We start from the raw sequence: 27,215 nt of genomic DNA on the forward strand, positions 1-27,215 counted from the left end.
GACTGTAATCTCTCTTTTAGTTGCAAAAAAATGCAACTTAATTGTGAGAACAACAGTATAGCATCTTGGCACCAGCGGGAGAGCATAGGCATCCCCGGCAAGCGCACTGTGCATAGCCAATTCAATCATTACCAAAGTTGTGCCTCTCCTTCTCATAGACCTATGGATAATGTCGTTATTATTGATATGTTTGTCAGTGTCAGCAGAGTAGTCTACCCTGAATATGTTTAATTAAACAATATTCTGTAAATGTCTCCAGTCATATAAAGTGTAATAGAATTGCCTGAAATGTGTTTATAAAAGACACAATGTTTACCATACAAAGAAGAAACGTAGCTTGTATAGCCTATAGCCTAGGCTCATTCTACGCTACACGCCAGGGTTCTAACTGGCGGCTGCGTGCCGAATTTGACTCGCTGGTGATTTTATTTAGCACCCCAAGTTTTCTGAGCAAAAGATAAAATAAAAAAAATATTTCAATTAACTCAGCAAGAAAAGAAAATTCCCTTTTTCAGGACCCTGTCTTTCAAAGATAATTCGTAAAAATCCAAACAACTTCACATATCTTCACTGTAAAGGGTTTAAACACTGATTGCCTGCATCTAGCATATCTAGGGTGTAATCAGTATTTCAAAAGTTGCAAACGAGAGTTTCTATTGGACAAATTCAGTTATTTTATCCCCGTTACGTTTTCTTCCGTTTCAGAAATGTTTTTCAACAGAATCGGCAGAATGAATACACCCTGATCACACAAACATAGTTCACTTTCATAGCAGCCACATTGTATTAATTCTAGCCTCTATGCACTCTCCTCCTCTCACCTTTTCCTTTCGCTTGTGGACTTCAATGAACAACACATCAGCTGTATGTGACCAGGCAAAAAAAAACTTTCCAAGCCAATCCATGTCATAACCGCTACACACAGCCTACATCGTTGTCCCCATATTAGCTAACGTAACATCTTGATCAACATAGCTAATAGAGCCAATTCGTTAGTAAACCCGCTACAGTCATGCAGTAACCTTACAGCTTATAGTCAGTGAGCAGTTAGACCGGTGGGCCCCGGTGGCAATAAATTAATAAAACCAAAAGCTTTGACTTGGAAGAGTTCCAGTGTTGTGTTGGATAGTTGTAGCCAGCTAGCTACATAGCATCCCTCTGTTTGAGCCAGGTGTTTGAGTAGCTAAACTAGCCAGCCTCATTTGCTAGCTAAATAAGTGAAATTGAAAGTGAACAAAATTACATCTCTCTCACTTCTCCTTCATTTTTGAAGAAATTAATTTGTTAAACTGTCTTTCTCTCTCTTTGAGTCACCATATTTTAACTATCTGCAGCATATGCTTTCAGTACCAGATTCTGATCCTTTGATTTGGTGGACAACATGTCAGTTCATGCTGCAAGAGGTCTGACAGGTTGGAGGATGTCCTCCGGAAGTTGTCATAATTGCTGTGTAAGTCCATGGAATTGAGCCTCCTAGGTTTTCTATTGAAGTCAATGTACTGGCAAGAGGAAAAAGGAAGATAGCAGTCCTCCGGCTACACCATGGTGCTACCCTACAGAGTGCTGTTGAGGCTACTGTAGACCTTCATTGCAAAACACTATGTTTTAATCAATTAGTTTGTGATGTGAATATATTTAGTATAGTTTAATCTAAAAAGGATAACTTTTTCAATGTTTTCCTTTAAAAAAATATGAAATTCACTGAGGATGGTCCTCCCCTTCCTCCTCTGAGGAGCCTCCACTGATAAATATACATATTTAATCTATATATTTTTTAAATGTTTTATTGTTGGACATAAAATACTGTAAAATATGTTCCAAAGTATTCCCACACATAATAGAGATATACCGTATGTGATCGTATACAAATGTAAGCATGGTTTGACATTCTGTTTTAGTCCGTTTGGGTTTTTTTGCTGTCAATTTGCAGTTGACAAATATTTGTAATTATGTTCAGGCCTCCTGACAATCCGCTCAAGTAAAAATCTGTGCTCGGCTGAATCTAGTTGATGATCCCTGCTATATGCACTCAGCCATGCATTGAACGGTCTGTTTGCGAACAGTGATCCAGTTATATTATAGCCTAAATTATGACTATCCAATCTACTCATCACATTATGAATAGAATGGTTTCTTACATAAGTCTGCAAATGTGATGATGCATGGAATGCTTTATTATAAAGGTTAATTTTTATGGTCAAAATAAGATTCCACAAACTTGAAACTTATGTGCCGTCTATGCCATTTCCTAACATTAACCTCCTTATCCTTACCTGCTACGTTATTTCACCTAACCTGCTGTTAGTTCTCCTAACCTGCTATGTAAACAGACCATCAATCCCCACCTACCATCAGTAGCCTATCGTCAATCTCATTTAATTATCTACAGGCGTCTTAGTGCGTACATTCGCGCACTTTTATAGCACGTGATCCGTCAAATCATAAACGCGTGGTAACAATTAGCGAAGGCCAGTGTGTCCATTGTCTCGGGTAAGGACGTGAAATACAAGTTATTTCAATATATGCCTACTGGTACCATATGGCTCACAGACACGCCTAGAGCGAATGTTATTAGAGTGAGTTAGCACAGACAGCATAGTTGTTTGACTACTAGACCATCATTGCGCAGCTGTCTCTTCCAGAAATGTCGACCACTTCTCAGAAGCACAGGGACTTCGTTGCAGAACCCATGGGCGATAAACCGGTGACTGCACTGTCGGGAATTGGCAAGGTCTTGGGAAAAAAACTGGAGGAGCAAGGTTTTGACAGAGTAAATTTGTTCGTTTTTTTACAGCGCTTCACATGCTATGCATTCTAGACTAGATTTTTAAAAATGACCTCTTAGAATGTTAACGTTAGGTCAAGTATTGTGGAGCTCCTGCACCTTAAGTTGTCAAGGCGTTTGCTTCGTGGCAAATGGGGACTGGTAAATGGTCCCCAGGACAAGGCTTGTTTTGATGATTTTCCCACCATGGACAGTAGCACCACAGTACTGACCTGCACTTAAGGGCAGGCCCACTGCAACAAAGTAATTTGTAGGATAACTGCTGCATCTCCTTAGGCCTTTGTGGTTCTGGGTCAGTACCTGCTGCTGCGGAAGGATGGGGAGCTTTTCACTGAGTGGCTGAAAGACACCAGCGGAGCCAATACCAGGAATGCTACATCCTGCTCCCAGTGCCTGAGAGAGTGGTGTGATGCATTCCTATGAGTCCCTAATGTAACATTTTAAAGATTAGAACATTCATCTGTTTATAGTGGAAATGCAGTGGCTTGGTTTGTCTGAGCAGAATAATTTAATAAAGATGTGGAATATAAATTGTTTTCTTTTATTCAAAATACATATGCCTTCATTAACCCAGTAGATTCTGAATTGTACACAGAAAATGACATTTTAGCACAATGTTATATTCAAATATTTAACTGGTCATGGTCTTTTAAACTACAGCAGTAGCATGTGCTTTATTACACAACCAACATTCATTAAGTATAAACAAACCACACCTGCAAAAATAAAGTCAAACATCCAACGGCAACTGGTAAAATAAACAAAAATTCAGGAAACTTTGTACTTTTTCTCTGTGCAATCACTTTGGGAAAATTGCCCGAGTGTACTTTGCAGCACAGAAACACTGGCATTTCATGGCAGTTACAAATGAGGTGAAACTGGCAGCTCAATGACTGGAGGGACTCGATGTAGTGGAACGTTGCCCCCAGAGCCCAACTAGTCTCCACTTCATCAATCTTCCTCGCCAGCTGAAAGCACACACAAATCACTTCCTTGACCATCGGATGCAGACCCATGGAAATTTATTGATTTCAATTGAATGATAAATGGCATTTCTTTGTATTTGGTTCTCACCTTAAATACTTTTTCTTTGGGAAAACCAAGCTCTTGCAGCATCCGAGAGATGTAGGTTAGATCCAGACAAAGGAAAGGATTCTCTCTGGGAATAACTGTCATTCCGTTGCACACTGGGAGAAATGGTGATTTCTTGCAAGAATTCACTAAATTCCAATAATTGAAGCATTGATTAAAAGGGATAAGTCAAGTTCATATTCAGTTCAGTAGCAGCAAACCACATACAGTACACAACTGCAGCATGAGGGTGCTGTCTTACCACTTTTAGCAGCATCAATGTAATCGCTGACTTTTACAGTCCCTCCTGTTTTCTCATCTGAGTGAAAGGGGAGATTAGAATAGAACATTAAATTACTATATGAAGATATCATTAAACAAAGCAGCATATTCTTTTACACCAACTGAAGTGGCAAAAGGTCGGTAGGGTTCCTACCAATGGCGCCCAGATCCACAGCTCTGTCAGTAGTATGAAAAGGCATAGAATTCCATATCTTTGGCTTCCTCTGCCTTCTTCACCTTCTGAAAAAGCAACTTCTCCACTTTCCTAAGGCAGGACTCAAATGGGCTCTCCTGAAACAGAAACAAAACTTAATACACAAGCAAATGGTCAGGTTATGCACTGTCTATAGAAGGCAATGAATTGTTTATTAAAGGTGCAATATTCAGAAATCGATCTACCGTTTCCTGTTTGCTAAAATTCTAATAGTTCGCCTAATTTCAGTTAGTGACAAAACAAGCAATTGTGTAGAGGATAGAAAATCATTGTACCACCTAAACCGATGTGGAAAATTTATTTTCAATATTAACCAAAAATATAGTATTTTCAGCTGGTGTATGAAACTAAAAGTCCAAATCAAATCAAATTGTATTAGTCACATGCGTCGAATAAAACAGGTGTAGACCTTACAGTGAAATGCTTACTTAAAAGCCCCTAACCAACATTGCAAATTCAAAAAAATACGGATAAGAATAAGAGATATAAGTAACAAGTAATTAAAGAGCAGCAGTAAAATAACAACAGTGAGACTATTTGTATTTTTTATTTTACCTTTATTTAACTAGGCAAGTCAGTTAAGAAAAACATTCTTATTTTCAATGACGGCCTAGGAACAGTTGGTTAATTGCGTTGTTCAGTGTCAGAACAGATTTTTACCTTGTCAGCTCGGGATTTGATCTTGCAACCTTTCGGTTACTAGTACAACGCTCTAACCACTAGGCTACCCGCCAATATACAAGGGGGTACCGATACAGAGTCAATGTGCGGGGGCACCGGTTAGTTGAGGTAGTATGTACATGTAGGTAGAGTAATTAAAGTGACTATGCATAGATGACAACAGAGAGTAGCAGTGGTGTAAAGAGGGGGAGAGGGGCAATGCAAATAGTCTGGGTAGCCATTTGACTAGATGTTCAGGAGTCTTATGGCTTGTGGATAGAAGCTGTTTAGAAGTCACTTGGACCTAGACTTGGCCCTCCGGTACCGCTTGCCGTGCGGTAGCAGAGAGAACAGTCTATGACTAGGAGGGCTGGAGTCGTTGACAATTTAGGGCCTTCCTCTGACACCGCCTGGTATAGAGGTCCTGGATGGCAGGAAGCTTGGCCCTGGTAATGTACTTGGCCATTCGCACTACCCTCTGTAGTGCCTTGCGGTCAGAGGCCGAGCAGTTGCCATACCAGGCAGTGATGCAACCAGTCCCTCAATGGTGCAGCTGTAGAACCTTCTGAGGACCTATGCCAAATCTTTTCAGTCTCCTGAGGGGGAAAAGGTTTTGTCATGCCTTCTTCACGACAGTCTTGGTGTGCTTGGATCGTGTTAATTTGTTGGTGATGTGGACGCCAAGGAACTTGAAGCTCTCAACCTGCTCCACTGCAGCCCCGTCGATGAGAATGAGGGCGTTCTTGGTCCTATTTTTCCTGTAGTCCACAATCATCTCTTTTGTCTTGATCACATTGAGGGAGAGGTTGTTGTCCTGGCACCACACGGCCAGGTCTCTGACCTCCTCCTTATAGGCTGTCTCGTCGTTGATCAGGCCTACCGCTGTCATGTCATCTGCAAATTTAATGATGGTGTTGGAGTCATGCCGTGCATTCATGGCCGTGCAGTCATGAGTGAACAGGGAGGACAGGAGGAGACTGAGCACGCACCCCTGAGGGGCCCCTGTGTTAAGGATCAGCGTGGTGGATGGGTTGTTACCTACCCTTACCACCTGGGGGCAACCTGTCAGGATGTCCAGAATCCAGTTGCAGAAGGAGGTTTTTGGTCCCAGGGTCCTTACCTTATTGATGAGCTTTGAGGGCACTATGGTGTTGAACGCTAAGCTGTAGTCAATGAATAGCATTCTCACATAGGTGTTCCTTTTGTCCAGCTGGGAAAGGGCAGTGTGGAGTGCAATAAAGATTGCATCATCTGTGAATCTGTTGGGGCAGTATGCAAATTGGAGTGGGTCTAGGATTTCTGGGATGATGGTGTTGATGTGAGCCATGACCAGCCTTTCAAAGCACGTTATGGCTACAGACGTGAGTGCTACAGGTCGGTAGTCATTTAGGCAGGTTACCTTGGTGTTCTTGGCCACAGGCACTATGGTGGTATGCTTAAAACATGTTGGTATTACAGACTCGGACAGGGAGAGGTTGAAAATGTCAGTGAAGACACTTGCCAGTTGATAATCCGTCTGGCACTGCGACCTTGTGAATGTTGACCTGTTTAAAGGTCTTACTCACGTCGGCTGCAGGAGAGCATGATCACACAGTCTTCCAGAACAGCTGGTGCTCTCATGCATGTTTCAGTGTTATTTGCCTCGAAGCGAGCATAGAAGTGGTTTAGCTCGTCTAGTAGGCTCGTGTCACTGGGCAGCTCTCGGCTGTGCTTCCCTTGTAGTCTGTAATGGTTTGCAAGCCCTGTCACATCCGACGAGCATCAGAGCTGGTATAGTACGATTCGATCTTAGTCCTGTATTGATGCATTGCCTGTTTGATTGTTCGTCGGAGAGCATAACAGGATTTCTTATAAGCTTCCGGGTTAGAGTCCCGCTCCTTGAAAGCGGCAGCTCTAGCCTTTAGCTCAGTGTGGATGCTCCCTGTAATCCATGGCTTCTGGTTGGGGTATATACGTATGGTCACTATGGGGACGACGTCATCTATGCACTTATTGATGAAGCCAAAGGCTAATGTTGTGTACTCCTCAATGCCATCGGAGGAATCACGGAGCATATTCCAGTCCTGTAGCTTAGAATCTGCTTCATCTGACCACTTTTTTATTGATCTAGTCACTGGTGCTTCCTGCTTTAATTTTTGCTTGTAAGCAGGAATCAGGAGGATAGAATTTTGGTTAGATTTGCCAAATGGAGGGCGAGGGAGAGCTTTGTATGCATCTCTATGTGTGGAGTATAGGTGGTCCAGAGTACTTTTTCATCTGGTTGCACATTTAACATGCTGCTAGATATTTGGTAAAACGGATTTAAGTTTCCCTGCATTAAAGTCCCTGGATACTAGGAGCGCCGCCTCTAGGTGAGCGTTTTCTTGTTTGCTTTTGGCGGAATACAGCTCATTCAATGCTGTCTTAGTGCCAGCCTCTAATTGTGGTGGTATGTAAAGAGCTATGAAGAACACAGATGAAAACTCTCTCGGTAGGTAGTGTGGGCTACAGCTTATAATGAGATACTCTACCTCAGGCAAGCAATAGCTCGAGACTTCCTTAGATATCATGCACCGGCTGTTATTTACAAAAATACATAGCCCAAAGCCCCTTGTCTTACCAGACGCCGCTGTTCTATCCTGCTGGTACATCATATAACCAGCCAGCTGTTACAGTTTTTAGTGTCGCGTTGGAAGTTAAATGTTCCGCGTAACTCATCTATTTTATTCTCCAAGGATTGCATGTTTGCTAGCAGAATGGAGGGAAGTGGGTTTTTTTTCGATCACCTACGAATTCCCGCCCTTCGGCCCCTCTTTCTCCACCTCCTCTTCACGCAGATCGGGGCCTGTTCCCGAGGAAGCAGTATATCCTTTGCGTCGGGCTTGTCAGTGTCGTGAAAGGATAAAAATAATTCTGCTAGTCCGTGGTGAGTAATCACAGTCCTGATGTCTAGAAGTTATTTTCAGTCATCAGACGGTAGCAGCAACATTGTGTACAAAATAAGTAAACAAATAAGTTACAAACAACGCAAATAAATGAATAAAAAACAAATCAGCAGGGAGCACTTAAAACGTCTGCCTTCTCCTGCGCCATCTTAAAAGACGCAAAAACAAAACTTAAGAATGGGAATCATAGAAATATTGCACATAGAACAGATCTACCACTTCTTAGTTGCTTTCAATGAGAATGACAGATCTATGTCTCACATTTCTATGTGAATTTGACAATTGGTATTTAGCATTAGTAATATTATTGGTGAGTTAGTTATTAATCTATTTTTACTGTACCTGCTTTCTTGGCCCTTCACAGTACACAGAACTTCTGCATGTTCCCATTGGCCAGGGTCGGGGCCAAGCAGGGACTTACTAGCTCTGTGCTGCTGCCCTCTACTGTTTAAAATAGAACAGAGAACGCACTGAGAATTTGGACCTGACCAACAAACTGTAGCTCATGTTTTGGTACACATGCAGGATATATCTCTATATAGATATATGGAAGCTATGGCTGGAGAAGGCTACATCTTTTTTAAGAGCTCTTATAAAAAAAATAAACAATGAACTAATGTGGTGTTGCCGTTTGGCCAACAATTTCCAATATAAGTGAAATGCTGTAAGGGGACACAGCATCTGAAATTGCTGTGCTCCAACATAGGTTTTATGGCTATTGGCCATTGGCCAACATCTGTTGGCACACTAAAAAGCAACCCTATAACCAAAAAAAGCATTGAGTGAATATTGAGAATAAATAGATTATACAACAAACAAATGTATCAACAAAGAAATCTGATTAAAATTCAAATGTCTAAAATGCAAATCCCCATGGAGAACTGCATCCGGGGCATTCGACTGATGGCAGTTCTTAAAGCCAGGCATCAACTAAATCACAGCAACAGCTGGCATGCAAGGAATTAATCTTGGTCCATGTTATTAAAAGATTAGATAATGGCTTATTTATCGGGACGGGGAGGGTCTTTAAAGGCAACGATGAAAGCAAATTGAAAAACCACATACAAGGCTGTCCCTCGATTCCTCCCAAGACAGCTAATCTTGCCGACATCAAGCCTAGACCAAGGTAGCTGTGCAAGACAGAAAGCAGAATCAGTGTGTGACACACATAAATAAGATTGAGAGAGGTGTGTGTCAGAGTTTGTATAGCCATAGTTTGAACAATGATTGTGCACTGTGCAACATGCAACCAAACTTAGCAGGGTCATACACACTAAACTGAGGACAGAAAGAATACTACCGTTTCTATGCACCTCTTTGAACAACATCGCCGAAGGTTGATTTTCAGGAAAGCCAAATACTAAACAATATTTCCCACCAAAGCTGTTTTAGCGCATGAACTTAGTATAAGATATGATTAAGCCAAACATGTAAGAGTGTATTTGACATATACTGCTATTGACGTTTGTTGTGCAGGGCCAGATCCAGTCACACGCTGCTGGCTGCAAAAGTTTCAAATTCAGAGGCTGAGCTAAGACCTTCAAAAGTCAATCAGCTATAAAACAGTTTTGCTTTGAGTTAAAACTTTGCTTTAAATGGGAAGTCATATTTTACAATGCAAGACTGCGCAATCTAGTTAGTTCAAAACTAATTTTAGAGGGCAACAACCAGCAGACGAGGGTTTAAACCAGCAACTCTTGCAGTTATGCAAGCACACCACCTGTGCCTTAAGGTTCAGACCTTTTGTCAGAGTCCGCATTACAGGTTACAATAGCACTGCCAATGACAGGCTTTGCATATGGAAATGTTATATAATGCTAGAGGTCAACCGATTATAATCTTTCAACGCCGATAGCGATTATTGGAGGACCAAAAAAAAAAGCAGATACCGATTAATCAGCCAATTTAAAAAAAAATGTATTTGTAATAATGATAATTACAACAATACTGAATGAACACTTATTTTAACTTTATATAATACATCAATAAAATCAATTTAGCCTCATGTAAATAATGAAACATGTTCAATTTGGTTTAAATAATGCAAAAATAAAGTGTTGGAGAAGAAAGTAAAAGTGCAATATGTGCTATGTAAGAAAGCTAACATTTGAGTTCCTTGCTCAGAACATGAGAACATGAGAACATATAAAAGCTGGTGGTTCCTTTTAACATGGGTCATATATTCCCAGGTAAGAAGTTTTAGGTTGTAGTTATTATAGGAATTATAGGACTATTTCCCTCTATACCATCTGTATTTCATTAACCTTTGAGTATTGGATGTTCTTATAGGCACTTTAGTATTGCCAGTGTAACAGTATAGCTTCTGTCCCTCTCCTCGCTCCTCCCTGGGCTCGAACCAGCAACACAATGACAACAGCCACCATCGAAGCAGCGTTACCCATGCAGAGCAAGGGGAACAACTACTAAAAGGCTCAGAGCGAGTGACCTTTGAAACGCTATTAGCGCGCGCTAACTAGCTAACCATTTCACTTCGGTTACACCAGCCTCATCTCAAGAGTTGATAGGCTTGAAGTCATAAAACAGCGCAATGCTTGACGCACAACGAAGAGCTGCTGGTAAAACACACAAAAGTGCTGTTTGAATGAATGTTTACACGCCTGCTTCTGCCTACCACCGCTCAGTCAGATACGTGTATGCTTGTATGCTCAGTCAGATGATATGCAATACAGGACACGCTAGATAATATCTAGTAATATCATCAACCATGTGTAGTTAACTAGTGATTATGATTGATTGTTTTTTTATAAGATAAGTTTAATGCTAGCTAGCAACTTACCTTGGCTTACTGCATTCGCGTAACAGACAGTCTCCTTGTGGAGTGCAACGAGAGAGAGGCAGGTTGTTATTGCGTTGGACTAGTTAACTGTAAGGTCGCAGGATTGGAGCTGACAAGGTGAAAATCTGTCGTTCTGCACCTGAATGAGGCAGTTAACCCACCGTTCCTAGGCCGTCATTGAAAATAAGAATGTGTTCTTAACTGACTTGCCGAGTTAAATAAAGGTATAAAAAATATTTAACAAATAATTTTCTTTTTTATTTGTATTATTATTAATATATATACATATATATATATATATGTTGTTTTTAATCGGAGCCCAAAAATACCGGCCAAAATCGGCCATTCCGATGAATCAGTCGACTTCTAATATATACACTGCTCAAAAAAATAAAGGGAACACTTAAGCAACACAATGTAACTCCAAGTCAATCACACTTCTGTGAAATCAAACTGTCCACTTAGGAAGCAACACTGATTGACAATAAATTTCACATGCTGTTGTGCAAATGGAATAGACAACAGGTGGAAATTATAGGCAATTAGCAAGACACCCCCAATAAAGGAGTGGTTCTGCAGGTGGTGACCACGGACCACTTCTCAGTTCCCATGCTTCCTGGCTGATGTTTTGGTCACTTTTGAATGCTGGCGGTGCTTTCACTCTAGTGGTAGCATGAGACAGAGTCTACATCCCACACAAGTGGCTCAGGTAGTGCAGCTCATCCAGGATGGAACTTCAATGCGAGCTGTGGCAAGAAGGTTTGCTGTGTCTGTCAGCGTAGTGTCCAGAGCATGGAGGCATTACCAGGAGATAGGCCAGTATATCAGGAGACATGGAGGAGGCAGTAGGAGGGCAACAACCCAACAGCAGCACCGCTACCTCCGCCTTTGTGCAAGGAGGAGCACTGCCAGAGCCCTGGCAGACAGGCAAATTTGAAGAAGATTGGCAAATTCGCCACTGGCACCCTGTGCTCTTCAAGGATGAAAGCAGGTTCACACTGAGCACATGTGACAGAGTCTGGAGACGCCGTGGAGAACGTTCTGCTGCCTGTAACATCCTCCAGCATGACCGGTTTGGCGGTAGGTCAGTCATGGTGTGGGGTGGCATTTCTTTGGGGGGCCGCACAGCCCTCCATGTGCTCGCCAAGGTAGCCTGACTGCAATTAGGTACCGAGATGAGATCCTCAGACCCCTTGTGAGACCATATGCTGGTGCGGTTGACCCTGGGTTCCTCCAAATGCAAGACAGTTTAGACCTCATGTGGCTGGAGTGTGTCAGCAGTTCCTGCAAGAGGAAGTGTGTATACAAATAACACATCCTAGATCTGAATGAATGAAATATTCTTATTACTTTTTTTCTTTACATAGTTGAATGTGCTGACAACAAAATCACACAAAAATTATCAATGGATATCAAATTTATCAACCCATGGAGGTCTGGATTTGGAGTCACACTCAAGATTAAAGTGGAAAACCACACTACAGGCTGATCCAACTGATGTAATGTCCTTAAAACAAGTCAAAATGAGGCTCAGTAGTGTGTGTGGCCTCCATGTGCCTGTATGACCTCCCTACAACGCCTGGGCATGCTCCAGATGAGGTGGCAGATGGTCTCCTGAGGGATCTCCTCCCAGATCTGGACTAAAGCATCTGCCAACTCCTGGACAGTCTATTGGTGGATGGAGCGAGACATGATGTCCCAGATGTGCTAAATTGGATTCAGGTCTGGGGAACGGGCGGGCCAGTCCATAGTATCAATGCCTTCCTCTTGCAGGAACTGCTGACACACTCCTGCCACATGAGGTCTAGCATTGTCTGGGAAGACTGAATCTGCAATAGGTAAGCAGCTTGGTTTGAAGAAATCAACTGTGGGTGCAATTATTAGGAAATGGAAGACATACAAGACCACTGATAATCTCCCTCGATCTGGGGCTCCACGCAAGATCTCACCCCGTGGGGTCAAAATAATCACAAGAACAGTGAGCAAAAATCCCAGAACCACACGGGGGGACCTAGTGAATGACCTGCAGAGAGCTGGGACCAAAGTAACAAAGCCTACCATCAGTAACACACTACGCCGCCAGGGACTCAAATCCTGCAGTGCCAGACGTGTCGCCCTGCTTAAGCCAGTACATGTCCAGGCCCGTCTGAAGTTTGCTAGAGAGCATTTGGATGATCCAGAAGAAGATTGGGAGAATGTCATATGGTCAGATGAAACCAAAATAGAACTTTTTGCGTAAAAACTCAACTCGTCGTGTTTGGAGGACAAAGAATGCGGAGTTGCATCCAAAGAACACAATACCTTCTGTGAAGCATGGGGTGGAAACATCATGCTTTGGGGCTGTTTTTCTGCAAAGGGACCAGGACGACTGATCCGTGTAAAGGAAAGAATGAATGGGGCCACGTATTGTGAGATTTTGAGTGAAAACCTCCTTCGATCAGCAAGGGCATTGAAGATGAAACATGGCTGGGTCTTTCAGCATGACAATGATCCCAAACACACCTCCCGGGCAACGAAGGAGTGGCTTCGTAAGAAGCATTTCAAGGTCCTGGAGTGGCCTAGCCAGTCTCCAGATCTCAACCCCATAGAAAATCTTTGGAGGGAGTTGAAAGTCTGTGTTGCCCAGCAACAGCCCCAAAACATCACTGCTCTAGAGGAGATCTGCATGGAGGAATGGGCCAAAATACCAGCAACAGCGTGTGAAAACCTTGTGAAGACTTACAGAAAACATTTGACCTCTGTCATTGCCATCAAAGGGTATAAAGAGATAAACTTTTGTTATTGACCAAATACTTATTTTCCACCATAATTTGCAAATAAATTAATAAAAAATAATACAATGTGATTGTCTGGATTTTTTTTCTCATTTTGTCTGTCATAGTTGAAGTGTACCTATTGATGAACATTTACAGGCCTCTCATCTTTTTAAGTGGGAGAACTTGCACAATTGGTGGCTGACTAAATACGTGTGGATATATTACCTTATATATATATATATATATATATATATATATATATATATATATATATATATATACACACACACACCAAAAAAAAAATCTTAATATTTTATTTAAAAAAAAACATTTTTAATTTTTTTTATTGTTATTATATATTTTAACTGTTTTTTTTTTTGTTTGTTTTTTAAAGTCTGTCACATCTGTGAATGTGGAATGTGTTTTGTTGGTTGATTGAAAAACAAGAAAACTTAATAAAACTTTAAATTGAAAGAAAAAAGACCATCCATATTATGGCAAGAACAGCTCAAATAAACAAAGAGAAACAACAGTCCATCATGACTTGAAGACATGAAGGTCAGTCAATATGGAACATTTCAATAACTTTTTAAAGTTTCAAGTGCAGTCACAAAAACCATCAAGCGCTATGATGAAACTGGCTCTCATGAGGACTGCCACAAGAAAGGAAGACCCAGACTTACCTCTACTGCAGAGGATAAGTTCATTAGAGTCACCAGCCTCAGAAACTGCAGGCCAAATAAATACTTCAGAGTTCAAGTATCAGACACGTTTCAGAGGAGACCTTTGTGGTCGAATTGCTGCAAAGAAACCACTAATTTAGGCTGTTTTAAGAAAGGTTTGAATCCTAAGCAACCTGTCTACACATTGTTTGAAGTACAATAAATCATCATAGCTACTGTAGTAGATCAAAGCTGTGTGCTGAAAAATCTTGGTAGAGCATGGGTGAAGTTGGCATTGTGGTGCTCATGTGAATTTCCTTTATTTTTCAGCTTCAGACCAATGCCTACTTCTCACTTAAAACATTGTTTTTAAACAGCAATAAGTCCCCCCCAATTAAATCATGTTAGAGGACAAAATAGACCAGTTTGTTGTGACATGGTAGTGACCAGTTTGCAGTTGGATGCACCACACTGCAGGTTTGACATAAAGACGGAACCCACTGGGCACAGACGTCAATTCAACGTCCATTCCACATTGGTTCAACATAATATCATGACCAGCGTGTACCCAGTGGGAAGAGGGCTTCCCAAAGAGCACAACTATCTGTCTAAACACAGTGCATGGTAGTACCTGTGTGAGTAGAGTGTGTGGGTGCTGTTGAACATCTGAAATGATGTCATGTAATCGATGGGTGAGGCCCAGATGGTCTTCTGGAGAGAAAAAAAGATGCAAAACATAAATGATCATTGTGTGGCTGTATAAAATTGCAAGCAAAACATTATTTCTAGATGTAAACGTCAGAATCAAACATGTTTTCTTATATTAACCTTGGCAATTCCTGGGTGACCAGCTACAGCTTATACAACATATCACACTGTGCTGTTCGACATCAAACCGACAAAAAGGATCTACTCAATAAGGAGAAAAAAACTGCCGCAATCTGCAAACCAATTTCATCCCTAAAGCGTGAATGGCTTGCCGGGAGAGTTTAAACTCTTTGAAAAGCAGTGTAATGACATGGTAAATTGGTCCTCAATCCCTCGTGTAGAAGACCTGACCTAGTTAAGAAACAAGAAACCCCCCTCCCCTCCCATCCAACCTAATGCCCAACGTTTATTTACCAGCCCTTTAGGATTAGCGGGGCATTTGCAGATTAAGCACTAAAATGAGAGGCCATCCTGGTAGTTTGTGTTGCTTTAGAGAAGAGATCTGGCTTCATTGTGTATGTGTGTGAAAGAGCGAGAGAAACCAACTGTGGGCATGAGCGTCCGCTATCAAACAGAGATGCCTTATTGTACCTCATCCTGAGGGGAGAAGGTGATCTGAGTGGACCCCCCTCCCAAATCCAGCATCCCCACAGTGGGTGTGTCAGAGCCGTGGAGACCCCCTGCAGAGAGAGCAAGAGAGGGGTTGGGGTGGGGACATTACAAATCATTAAAATCCAGACAGAAAATATTTACACAAGAAGCAATCTAATATCACACACAGTCAAAACTCTCCGTCGTTTAGTTCACCATTCTGCGATTCTCACTGTTAATAAACATCAGGCGTTTCAACACAACGGCTCTTTACTGTATATTCCAAGCATCTGGCTCTTTTGCTCTCAACTCTTTACCTACGGTTGTGTGTATATTTGTACGTTGTAAAAAGACAGAAAAGAAAGACAAGAAACCCCAGCTGTTGCGTGTCGGTCCTCACATGCGGTGCACTACGAGTCTGAGGAGGAGATCGACTCTCCTCTGCTTGTGTGTTCCCATACAGAGCTACAAGACTGACCTGGTCATGGTCAACCAGTCACACGTCCCTCCTTTAAAACCCTTTACCAGTACCAGTTTGGTCACCAAAGAGGAACTGGGGATGCAGCGCTAGGCTAATCCAATAACAGGTAATCAAAATGTCTTGTCCAGAATATTAATCTATATTGCTGGTGTTCTGTTTATGTACCAGAATTAAGCCTGTTCTGAACATTGAGTTTGGGGCCAGGGCCCCGGAGGGTGAGGGTGGTAGGGTCAGTACAGGATGCCTTTAGTTCAATCCGTCACGCCAAGTAAACACTGACCCCTCAACACACCATACTAAGGCCTGAACCTTTGACTCAGATATTGACCATATTTGGGTAGAGATGGTCACATCCCCAATGGAATTAATTTTCTCTTACATATAGTACTCCTAATCTTGGATCTTAATCTATATCGATCCTTACCAATGCTACTTATGCCAGTAGTAACTGACAGTAATCAAAGTTTGAAACTATCTCACCTATGAGGAAGTTCACTGTGATCCAAGCAGAGATCCCTTTGAGAAGAAAAAGAGATGGTGATTTACCTCATCCCCCTTAAATCAATCCTTCATAATACATGTATAACATGTATACATAGTTTGTATTGAAATAATTTAAACACGTATTAAAGTTGATCATGGAACAGTGCTTAAGGTTAACTATTTAGGTCAAAAGAGATGACACTGTTTGATGCCATAATATATGTACTCTACCGGTCAAAAGTTTTGGAACACCTACACATTCAAGGGTTTTTCTTTATTTTTTACTATTTTCTACATTGTAGAATAATAGTGAAGACATCAAGACATCAACTATGAAATAACACATATGGAATCATGTAGTAACCAAAAAAAAGTGTTAAACTAATCAAAATAGGTTTTAGATTTGAGATCCTTCAAATAGCCACCCTTTGCCTTGATGACAGTTTTGGACACACTTGGCATTCTCTCAACCAGCTTCATGAGGTAGTCACCTGGAATGCATTTCAATTAACAGGTGTGCCTTGTTAAAAGTTCATTTGTGGAATTTCTTTCCTTCTTAATGCATTTGAGCCAATCATTTGTGTTGTGACAAGGTGAGCGGGTATACAGAAGATAGCCCTAATTGGTAAAAGACCAAGTCCATATTATGGCAAGAACAGCTCAAATAAGCAAAGAGAAACAACAGTCCATCATGACTAAGACATGAAGGTCAGTCAACATGGAAAATTAAGAACTTTTAAAAGTTTCTTCAAGTGCAGTCGCAAAAACCATCAAGTGCTATGATTAAACTGGCACTCATGAGGACCGCTACAGGAATGGAAGACCCAGAGTTACCTCTGCTGCAGAACATAAGTTCATTAGAGTTACCAGCCTCAGAAATTTCAGCCAGATAAATGCGTCACAGAGTTCAAGTAACAGACACTGTTCAGAGTAGACTGTGTGAATCAAGCCTTTGTGGTCGAATTGCTGCAAAGCAACCACTACTAAAGGACACCAATAAGGAGAAGAGACTTACTTGGTCCAAGAAACACGAGCAATGGACATTAGACCGGTGGAAACTTGCCATTTGGTCTGGAGTCCAAATTGGAGATCTTTGGTTCCAACCGCCCGCATGTGTATTTCCCAACATAATGCATGGAGGAGGAGGTGTTAGGGTGTGGGGGTGCTTTGCTGGTGACACTGTATGTGATTTATTTAGAATTCAAGGCACACTTAACCAGCATGGATACCACAGCATTCTGCAGCGATACACCATCCCATCTGGTTTGGGCTTAGTTGTTTTTCAACAGGATAATGACCCAACACACCTCCTGGCTGTGCAAGGGCTATTTTACCAAGAAGGAGAGTGATGGAGTGCTGCATCAGATGACCTGGCCTTCACAATCCCCCGACCTCAACCAAATTGAGTTTGGGATGAGTCGGACCGCAGAGGGAAGGAAAAGCAAACAACAAGTGCTCAGCATATTTGGGAAGTCCTTCAAGACTGTTTGCAAAGCATTCCAGGTGAAGCTGGTTGAGAGAATGCCAAGAGCTGGGCTAAGCTGTCATCAAGGCAAAGGGTGGCTTTGAATAATCTCAAATATAAAATATATTTGGATATGTTTAACACTTTTTGTTTACTACATGATTCCATATGTGTTATTTCATAGTTTTGATGTCTACACTATTATTCTACAATGTAGAGAATAGTACAAATAAAGAAAAACCCTTGAATGAATAGGTGTTCTAAACCTTTTGACCAGTTCTGTATATTGCACAGTTTGCACTTTGAGTATGACTCCATTGTGTGCATCAGTGCATTTAACAACACAAATGAACCTTTCCTAGTTTATGGAGTTTTACAGTAAGATGTTAAAAAGCAATTTACATTTACAAACAAACTTCAAAACAGAGTGATGTGCTATAAGTCAAAACCACCATACGTTGTCACTTCGCTACCACGCACTTTGTTCACTTCATCTGTCCTGCATCCCTCAAATTCTACTTAGTTTTTGCATTAACAAGTCTGTTCAAATCAGAGAAGTCTGAGTAATCTCAGTTAGGCTAAGCGTCTGGGGCAAGAGTGGCAAAAATCTAACTGATAAGGCGGCGAAATCCGTTTATGGATCGAGTGGGAGTTTAGCATTTCAGCTCAGCAATGACGCCAGGGGAATGTGTCTATTAGGCAAAAAATGTGAACTTCAAAGTTAATTCAGTAATCATAAAATGCATTTTTCCAAGGGTCAGGTCACCTCCACTGTAACAAGCTGATAGACTTGGGGAAAGAAGAAAAAATATTCAGCCTCAGAAATGAATGGCGGATAATCGGTTTGCAGAGATTAAATGGAACATTATCCTACAGTCCCCTAATTGCTTGTATGAACTACTTTAAAAGGATTGGATTAAAATATTGTGTATATTGCTTGTGCCCATATCAAACATGCCTTTCAACAAAAACACCAAGGTATATATTATTTCTATATAACAACCGTATTAAAGCATCAATGCCCACGATATTGGCAGAGAATTGAAGGGTCAGTGCCGGGGCAAAGGACCAGAACTTAATACCCACAGTGGCCCTGTCTGCCACCAAACAGCTGGATGTTGATCAAACAAGCCAGTAATAGACCAGAGAGGGCCTGGCCTCTATCATCTGGCCGTCCCACTGGACAGATGGGAATAGTGGCTGTGTGGTTCTAAAGGTCAACGATGGTCCCAGTCCAGGCCCAACTCCATTAGTTGTGAATGTATTACTGTAGTTCTGCACTCAAGTCCAAGTTTTGCTATTATTAGTCATGGAGGTTAAAGCATAGATTGACACGAAGTTAGTGAATTATGGAAAAGCAAGTTAAGTCCCTCGGTATGCATTGGTAAAATCAGGGTCAGGTGAAACTGAGTGACTTCTCTATCCCTCCCAGACCCAATGCAACACTTACCACATTTACATACGAGTAAAGTCATACTGTATAAAACATTGTAAAAACATAACAGTTGTGATGGAAACAAGAAGTCTTGGTACAATTTAATAAGTGCAGGGAGATCATTTGTTCATTCGACATGGTGGGATCTTTTTGTGTCTGTAAAATAAATTACGTGAGGTGGAGACGCCTTTATGTGCAAATATTGATATAAACCATATTGAAGTAAATTTGGAGTCACATGATGATGGTGTGTGGTCCTCGACTCGGGATACCATGCAGTTTTAGGTGACAGATTAAATAAATTATGAACCTCACAGGGTGGTTAAAGTGCACGATGAGCTTAATGCCCCTTTCCAATACATATCGAGGATCTTATTCCTTTGACATAATGATCGATGCTTGCAGTTTGACAAAAATATTCTCGCTCTTTCCATAATAATATCATATAAACTAGCCTACCCACACTAGTGCTGAGCAACTAACTAAAATCTTTGTCGGTTTTCAAACAACTAATTGACTGAGATCAGTTCCAACCTGGTGAGCTCAATGCACACATTGTGCAGTTTCTCTAGAGATAAATCAGATCAAGCCCAAACTGTGCGATGTAGTAAAGAGTTGTAGTTTCAAACAGGCCAAGGTTCTACATAGTGTAGCACAAAATAAATTGTAATAAACTACAACGACCATAATCCATTGTGCATCTACTTGTCCGGTCTGTGTTTCTACACCGGCATTGCTTGCTGTTTGGGGTTTTAGGCTGGGTTTCTGTACAGCACTTTGAGATATCAGCTGATGTACGAAGGGCTATATAAATCAATTTTATTTTATTTTATTTGTTTCTTTTACACCTGCTTCATGAAATAGACAGACAACGCGTGATCGAGAGATAGAGATGCTTTGCGACGCAACTGCTGTCTAACTGAAAATACATCATCTGCGTGATTGATAATTGGTATTCAGCAATGCCTTATTTACTTTGAAGAACTAATAAAATGGTGATTTTATCAGACAGCATAGGCAGCAGCTATATAGAGATGACTTGGAATGAAATAATAAAGTCATCAAATAAAATAAATGTAGTAAGTTTTTTTTAAATTAAAACATAACAAAAAGTAAGTTTGAATGACAATGAGGGGCAGTATTTTTACAGCTAATGCCGGTTTGCCTGAGGCTGATGCCGTGTAGGTGTTTGTACACATGCATATACACACTCAAACAAATGCCCACATGTGCACATACACGGACACACACACGTAAATACTGTCATACATGCACTCAAACATATTTAGTTGGCCTTGCTGTTATGATTTTTGTTGTCTTTAGTTTTTTGCATTGTTGTTTTCTGTTTTCCTTTGTCTTTCTTTTAATTTTGTTGGTGCGTTGGGGGGTCTTGGGGGTGGGGAATGGAATATTAATTTATTTAGAAATATATAATCCTGTGGGGGGAGAGGGTCTTGGATGCTTGAGGGGCAGCTCTTGGGGAACTGTGGGAGGGGTGTTGGAGGGCTGGTGGCCTGGCGGTTGGGAGCTTGGGCCGGTGACTGATGGATCGCTAGTTCGGGTCCCCGTTTTTGACCTTGTGGGAGATCTGCCGACGTGCCCTTGAGCAGGGCGTTGACCGTGGTTGTTTCTGTGTGTCACTCTGGATGTGAGTCTGTTAGATGACTAATGTGATGTAGTTGTTGAGCGGTGTCACTGAGTATATTGCATGTTTTAAAGAACAAGAAATACACAACTGAAATATTTGATTAAAGAAATGTGAATAAGTTATGGTTAATAGTAATAAGAAGTCATGTGCAGTCACTACCATCATGGAACTTTTATGAATTCATTTATTCGGTGTTGTTACATCATTCAACCCACATAATAAGTGCATTTTAATGTAATTATTATTTATTTTTACAGAAACAGAAATCCGTGATTATTTTATAATTGAACCAGAACTCAAAAAGCTCTAACCTGCACTGTATCTGCATGCTGTTGGCTAGAGAGCACGTGTCAAGACCAGAGTAGGCACATTTGCTATTTAACTCAACAGTTTGTAACAAAACTAAATCGGTAGAGTTGAAAATGCAATGGAAACATAGAGATTTTTATTCGGTACATGAACACATTGAGTGCACTACGTCACACACTGATTTTTATTTGCAACAAGTCAGTTTGGTGGAAACACCACCGGTGGGAAAATGGCATCTTTTCTTTATGCAGATTTTATTTTATATATTTGCATGAAAATCTATTGCCACTTGGATGGAAACCTAGTTAGTGGTGCGGAAAAATCCTACTCACGGATCCAGTCCTATGATAACTGTTCACCAATTTCTGCTCACTTAAAAAGGCTTTATTTTCTTTTGATGCCAATTCATCATGCAAGATTACAGAAAAAACTATAAAGGTTTGTTTCATGTACACTTACAAGATGACATGGTGTCATAACCTGGGTTGTTCTGAACAGAATGAGCCTGTCTATTGTGACAAATTTGCAGCAGAACTTCTTTCTGAGCATAACAAAATGATACATCTCTCTGAATTGCCCTGTGAATTTTATAACTTAGCTAGTCATGTTCGCAAATGAACAAGCTTTCAAATGTTGCCCACCTGACCCAGATTGTGATTTTTAACAGGATGTTTTTGGATTGTGTAAACAATAATTGTGTGATGGCGGTGATTCAGGGTTGTGTTCCAAACAAAACTACAAGTGTGCTTGCTTTAGTTCCTCAACAGCAGAGCAAGGAGAGCTAAAAAAATAAATAAAAAATAAGCACCCTATACTTGAAGACCCTTCGAGTTAAAAGTGCATTTAAATTATTTAAGAGCTGTGCACACTTTGGAGAGGCGTGTATCCTCTCACTCAAACCAGTCATTGTTTAGTCTGTTGCACCTACCCCACATTTTCCAGGAATATTCTTATGTTACTGAATGTATCCAGAGTATTTTCAGATTTCATTAACAAAAGTGGCAAAAAGTACAGTAAATGTAGAATGCAAATAAAATCAAAAATGTGATGTTTGGATTTAGTCTGGTTTCAGGTGAATTGTGTCCTCAATTTTCTCCAAACTGTTTCCTTTTAATTGCTACCATGCCTATGCATTTCATATTTGAGTCTTTCTATAAAATTCAGGTACCAGTGAGCATTTCTTGTAGTGGACAACTGTTTGGAGCTGTTACAAAGTCATTCATAATAATTTACCTTATTTCTTCTTCACATGAATACATTAAAGGTAAACAACGAACAAAAATATAAATGCAACATGTAAAGTTTGTCCCATGTTTCATGAGCTGAAATAAAACATTTAAAAAATAACTCAAATATTGTGCAAAAATTACATCCCTGTTAGTGAGCATTTCTCATTGCCAAGGTAGGCCACACCAGTAAGGTAGATGGATTATCAAGAAGCTGATTAAACAGAATTATCATTACACAGGTGTGCTTTGTGCTGGGGACAATAAAAGGCCACTAAAATGTGCAGGTGTCTCACAACACAATGCCACAGATGTCTCAAGTTGAGGGAGCGTGCAATTGGCATGCTGAATGCAGGAATGTTTACCAGAGCTGTTGCCAAAGTATTGAATGTTCATATCTCTACCATAAGCCGCCTCCAATGTTGTTTTAGAGAATTTGGCAGTACGTCCAACCGCAGACGACGTGTATGTTGTCGTGTGGGCGGGTGGTTTGCTGATGTCAATGTTGTCAGAGTGTCCCATGGTGGGTTGGGGTTATAGTATTGGGCAGGCATAAGCTACGGACAATGAACACAATTGCATTTTATCGATTGCAATTTGAAGGCACAGAGATACCGTGACAAGATCCTGAGGCCCATTGTCATGCCATTCATTCACCACCATCACCTCATGTTTCAGCATGATAAGCTACGGCCCAATGCCGAAAGGATCTGTGCACAATTCCTGGAAGCTGAAAATGTCCCAGTTCTTCCATGGCCTGCATAACCACCAGACATGTCACCCATTGAGCATGTTTGGGATTCTCCCTATGTTATGGTGTGCACACATATCCCAAATAATGTATGGATTGAAAATCGAATACTTCTAACACAAAGCATAACTTTAACATGATGAATCAAGACAAATCGATACGGTCATTAACAGGGTTCTTCAATAACTCTGCATAATAGTTGTTTGAGGTGCATATATGATCTCCGGTTGTTTAGTTATGTGGGGAAATTGTTGATTTTGGAAAGGATTTTCTGAATGACAGTCAAGTGATAGAGCCGGAGTGATACTGCCTGGGTAAGGGGGTGGGCTCTAGACCATCCTATCAGCCAATCGGGGCTGTGTATGTAAATATCTTAATTTGTTTCCCAACGCCCACACAATCAGACTGAGCATTTGAAGGGCCAATGGAGGCTCAGGGAAATAAATGATTACAAATGAGTTATTTTCATTAAATAAACAGTGATTTAGACATACAGTGATGATTTAAAAATAAAATTACAACTGCATGGGGGCTTTAATAGCAGTCAAGTACCTGCTTCCCCTGTCCTTGCATTTCCTTGATTCGTTGCATCTGCTTTCCTCATCTCTTTCTCAAAAATAATTTTATGGGAAGGTCAGAGGTCCTTCCCCTCTCACCTTATCCAATGGGTTTCCCCATTCCTCACCTTCTCAAAGCACATTGGGGGAGAGGAGTCAAAGTTCCTCCCCTCAGGCAACAATGCACGTTCAAGAAGAGGCAAGGAGTGGAGAAAACAAGGACAGAGGAAGCAAGAATTTGACTGTTAGTCTAAGACAGACACACATGCTTGAAGAGTTTACTGAATAATGATTGTATTATATCAACTATTAAAACATAAATTCTGTTGATCTTTTTCAGGGTGGTTTCATGGTGGTTTGGGGCGGCAGGGTAGCCTAGTGGTTAATGTTGGACTAGTAACCGGAAGGTTGCAAGTTCAAACCCCCGAGCTGACACGGTACAAATCTGTCGTTCTGCCCCTGAACGGGCAGTTAACCCACTGTTCCTAGGCAATCATTGAAAATAAGAATTTGTTCTTAACTGACTGTTCAGGGGCAGAACGACAGATTTGTACCTTGTCAGCTCGGGGGTTTGACTTGCAACCTTTCCGGTTACTAGTCCAACACTGACTAACCTTAAATGTTTATTAAAAATTCTTCAGCTATGTTTAGCATGGCTATAAATGGAGAAGTTGACTAAAGCACAAAAAGACCTGGCAACTACACATGAGAAATAAACATGCGGTGTCCATGTTTCTTGTGACATTTTGAATGACATGTAGTTGTTTTATTGCTGCTAGGTGGATTTACAGTTTCATTGTGCCTACCTAGACTTTTATTCTTGTAACTACATGTGAAGCTGCAAGAAAATCATGTTTAAATGTGTATCAAATCATTTAGAAATGTTGACCCTGATGTCACACATTGGCCCCTTTATTTATAGAAAGACCCATTTCTTATGTAATAAACATTTAAATCTAGCCCTATCCACATAGGCCAATTCCCATAAGTGCAGTGTTGAAGACATGCTCTGAAACTTTGGTGACTAGTAAGTATTCTTTAAACCTCCCACTTTGGGTTGCATGTGTCAATGTGTAGTTCATACCATGCGTAATCTATGAGCAGAATTACTGTCTTACCTCAATTAGCGACAAATCCCTAGTTTGAAAGAAACTATTTAACGGAAGCCATTTTCCCCACATTTTCCTCCACGTGGGCCACCCCACTAGCAATTAGAGTTTCAGCCAATGAGCTTTAGCCCCTCACCCTTTGAGTGACAAACAGCAAGATGCACACCCAGCAGAGCGAGAGAGCAATGACGTAGTGCCCATAGCTGCACATATGTGACATAGTAAATAAATTAACGGTCATAACCGTGGGGGGGAACAAACAGCTGACTGAAGACAGGACGCCTGGGCATTCTTTCCATTTCTGCAGGAAAATGGTGCTGAAATACATGCTAACACGTGCCACTACAACGTGCTGAAACCACAGATAGGGGCCCGATGTCTCTCAGGATGTATAAATCAGAAGCATCCGTTTAGATAATTTGTTGTATATTACTTGAGGCACAGCTGAGAACATAATAATTTGCTTATTGTTTTTACTGGACTGATTGACTGACCATCAGATGCAGTCTGAGGGGAGGGAGATTGCAGCAATCAGGCTGCCTCTCACCCTAATCAGTGTTCCGCCGCTCTCCCTCCTTCCGCTGAGAAAAAGGGAAAGTCTTCCAGCTCACAGCGAAACTCAAGTCGCACTGCATTATTTGCCTCATGCACCAATTAATGTCGTTACTCCTATGACCAAAACAAGTGAATTATTCCTTGATATTAAAAGACAAGCCGCTAATAATACCACTAAGACAAGCCGCTAAATAAAAAAGCTTAATCTGAAACACTTTGCAATACTCATTCATTGCAGCTATCATGCTGGTTGTAGGGAGAAGTACAGTACCAGTCAAGTTTGGACACACCTACTCATTCCAGGGTTTTCTTTATTTTTTATTATTTTCTTCATTGTAAAATAGTGAAAACATCAACACTTGTTTGGTTACTACATGTATCCATATGTGTTATGTCAATATTTTATATTTGAGATTCTTCCCAAGTGGCCACCCTTTGCTTTTGACAACTTTGCACACTCTTGGCATTCTCTCAAACAGTTTCATGAGGTAGTCACCTGGAATGCTTTTCAATTAACGGGTGTGCCTTGCTAAAAGCTAATTTGTGGAATATCTTTCCATAACGCGTTTGAGTCAGTTGTTGTGGCAAGGTAGGGGTGGTAAACATATTTTTTTTATTTAACTAGGCAAGTCAGTTGAGAACAAATTCTTATTTACAATAGCGGCCTACCAAAAGGTCCCCTGCAGGGACAGGGGGCTGGTATTAAAAATATAGGACAAAAACACACATCACACAACAGTACATAAAGGAGAGACCTAAGACAACTGTCCAGTTTGAGTGTTTGTTTCAGCTCATTTCAGTCGCTAGCTGCAGTGAACTGAAAAGACAAGCGACCCAGGGATGTGTGTGCTTCGGGGGACCTTTAACAGAATGTAACTAGCAGAATGGATGTTATGTGGAGGATGAGGGCTGCAGTAGATATCTAAGGGTGTGTGAGGCCTAAGAGGGTTTTATAAATAAGAATTAACCAGTTGGTCTTGCAACAGATATACAGAGATGACCAGTTTACAGAAGAGTATAGAGTGCAGTGATGTGTCCTACAAGGCGCATTGGTGGCAAATCTGATGGCTGAATGGTAAATAACATCTAGCCGCTCGAGAGCACCCTTACCTGCTAATATATCAATTACGTAGCCATAAGTTTGGCAGCTGGGGTGAAAGAGGAGCAATTACGATAGAGGAAACCAAAGTCTAGATTTAACCTTAGCCTGCAGCTTAGATTTGTGCTGAGAGAAGGACAGTGTACTGTCTAGCCATACTCCCAAGTACTTGTATGAGGTCACTACCTCAAGGTCTAAACCCTCAGGAGGTAGTAATCACACCTGCGGGGAGGGGCATTCTTCTTACCAAACCACATTACCTTTGTTTTGGAGGTGTTCAGAACAAGGTTAAGGGCAGAGAAAGCTTGTTGGACACTAAGAAAGTGTTGTTTTAGAGTGTTTAACACAAAATCCAGGGAGGGGCCAGGTAAGTTTCAGACTATCATCTGCATATGAATGGATGAGAGAGGTTCCTACTGCCTGAGCTATATTGTTGATGTAAATTGAGAAGAGAGTGGGGCCTAGGATTGAGCCTTGGGGTACACCCTTGGTGACAGGCAGTGGCTGAGACAGCAGATGTTCGGACATTATACACTGCATTATTTGAGAGGTAGTTAGCAAACCAGGCCAAAGACCCCTCAGAGACACCAAAACCCCTTAGCCGGCCCACAAGAATGGAATGGTCTACCATTTCAAACGTATTTGTT

The 27,215-nt window shown here is 41.1% G+C and overlaps 2 protein-coding genes across 3 annotated transcripts in view; one reads left to right on the forward strand and one right to left on the reverse strand.

The window, feature by feature from the left end:
* The first annotated feature begins 2,421 nt into the window (after window positions 1–2,421).
* On the forward strand, window positions 2,422–3,318 carry LOC124041345 (barrier-to-autointegration factor-like). Its single transcript, XM_046358833.1, has 3 exons — window positions 2,422–2,490; window positions 2,643–2,770; window positions 3,062–3,318. The coding sequence occupies exons 2-3, from the start codon at window positions 2,645–2,647 to the stop codon at window positions 3,206–3,208; spliced, it is 273 nt and encodes a 90-aa protein (XP_046214789.1). The 5' UTR covers window positions 2,422–2,490; window positions 2,643–2,644; the 3' UTR covers window positions 3,209–3,318.
* A 403-nt stretch (window positions 3,319–3,721) lies between these two features.
* Window positions 3,722–27,215, reverse strand: part of LOC124041344 (ectonucleoside triphosphate diphosphohydrolase 5-like) — a 31,284-nt gene continuing 7,790 nt past the window's right edge. For both annotated transcript variants that reach the window (XM_046358830.1, XM_046358832.1), the window contains exons 5-10: window positions 15,451–15,539; window positions 14,783–14,862; window positions 4,293–4,429; window positions 4,119–4,175; window positions 3,860–4,005; window positions 3,722–3,753 (exon numbers count right to left, since the gene is read on the reverse strand). In XM_046358830.1, coding sequence (XP_046214786.1) covers window positions 4,372–4,429; window positions 14,783–14,862; window positions 15,451–15,539 — 227 coding nt within the window. In that variant the 3' untranslated portion in view covers window positions 3,722–3,753; window positions 3,860–4,005; window positions 4,119–4,175; window positions 4,293–4,371. The remainder of the gene's footprint in view (window positions 3,754–3,859; window positions 4,006–4,118; window positions 4,176–4,292; window positions 4,430–14,782; window positions 14,863–15,450; window positions 15,540–27,215) is intronic.

This window comes from Oncorhynchus gorbuscha, linkage group LG08 (genome assembly GCF_021184085.1).
Source record: "Oncorhynchus gorbuscha isolate QuinsamMale2020 ecotype Even-year linkage group LG08, OgorEven_v1.0, whole genome shotgun sequence".
NCBI classification, from domain to species: Eukaryota; Metazoa; Chordata; class Actinopteri; order Salmoniformes; family Salmonidae; genus Oncorhynchus; species Oncorhynchus gorbuscha.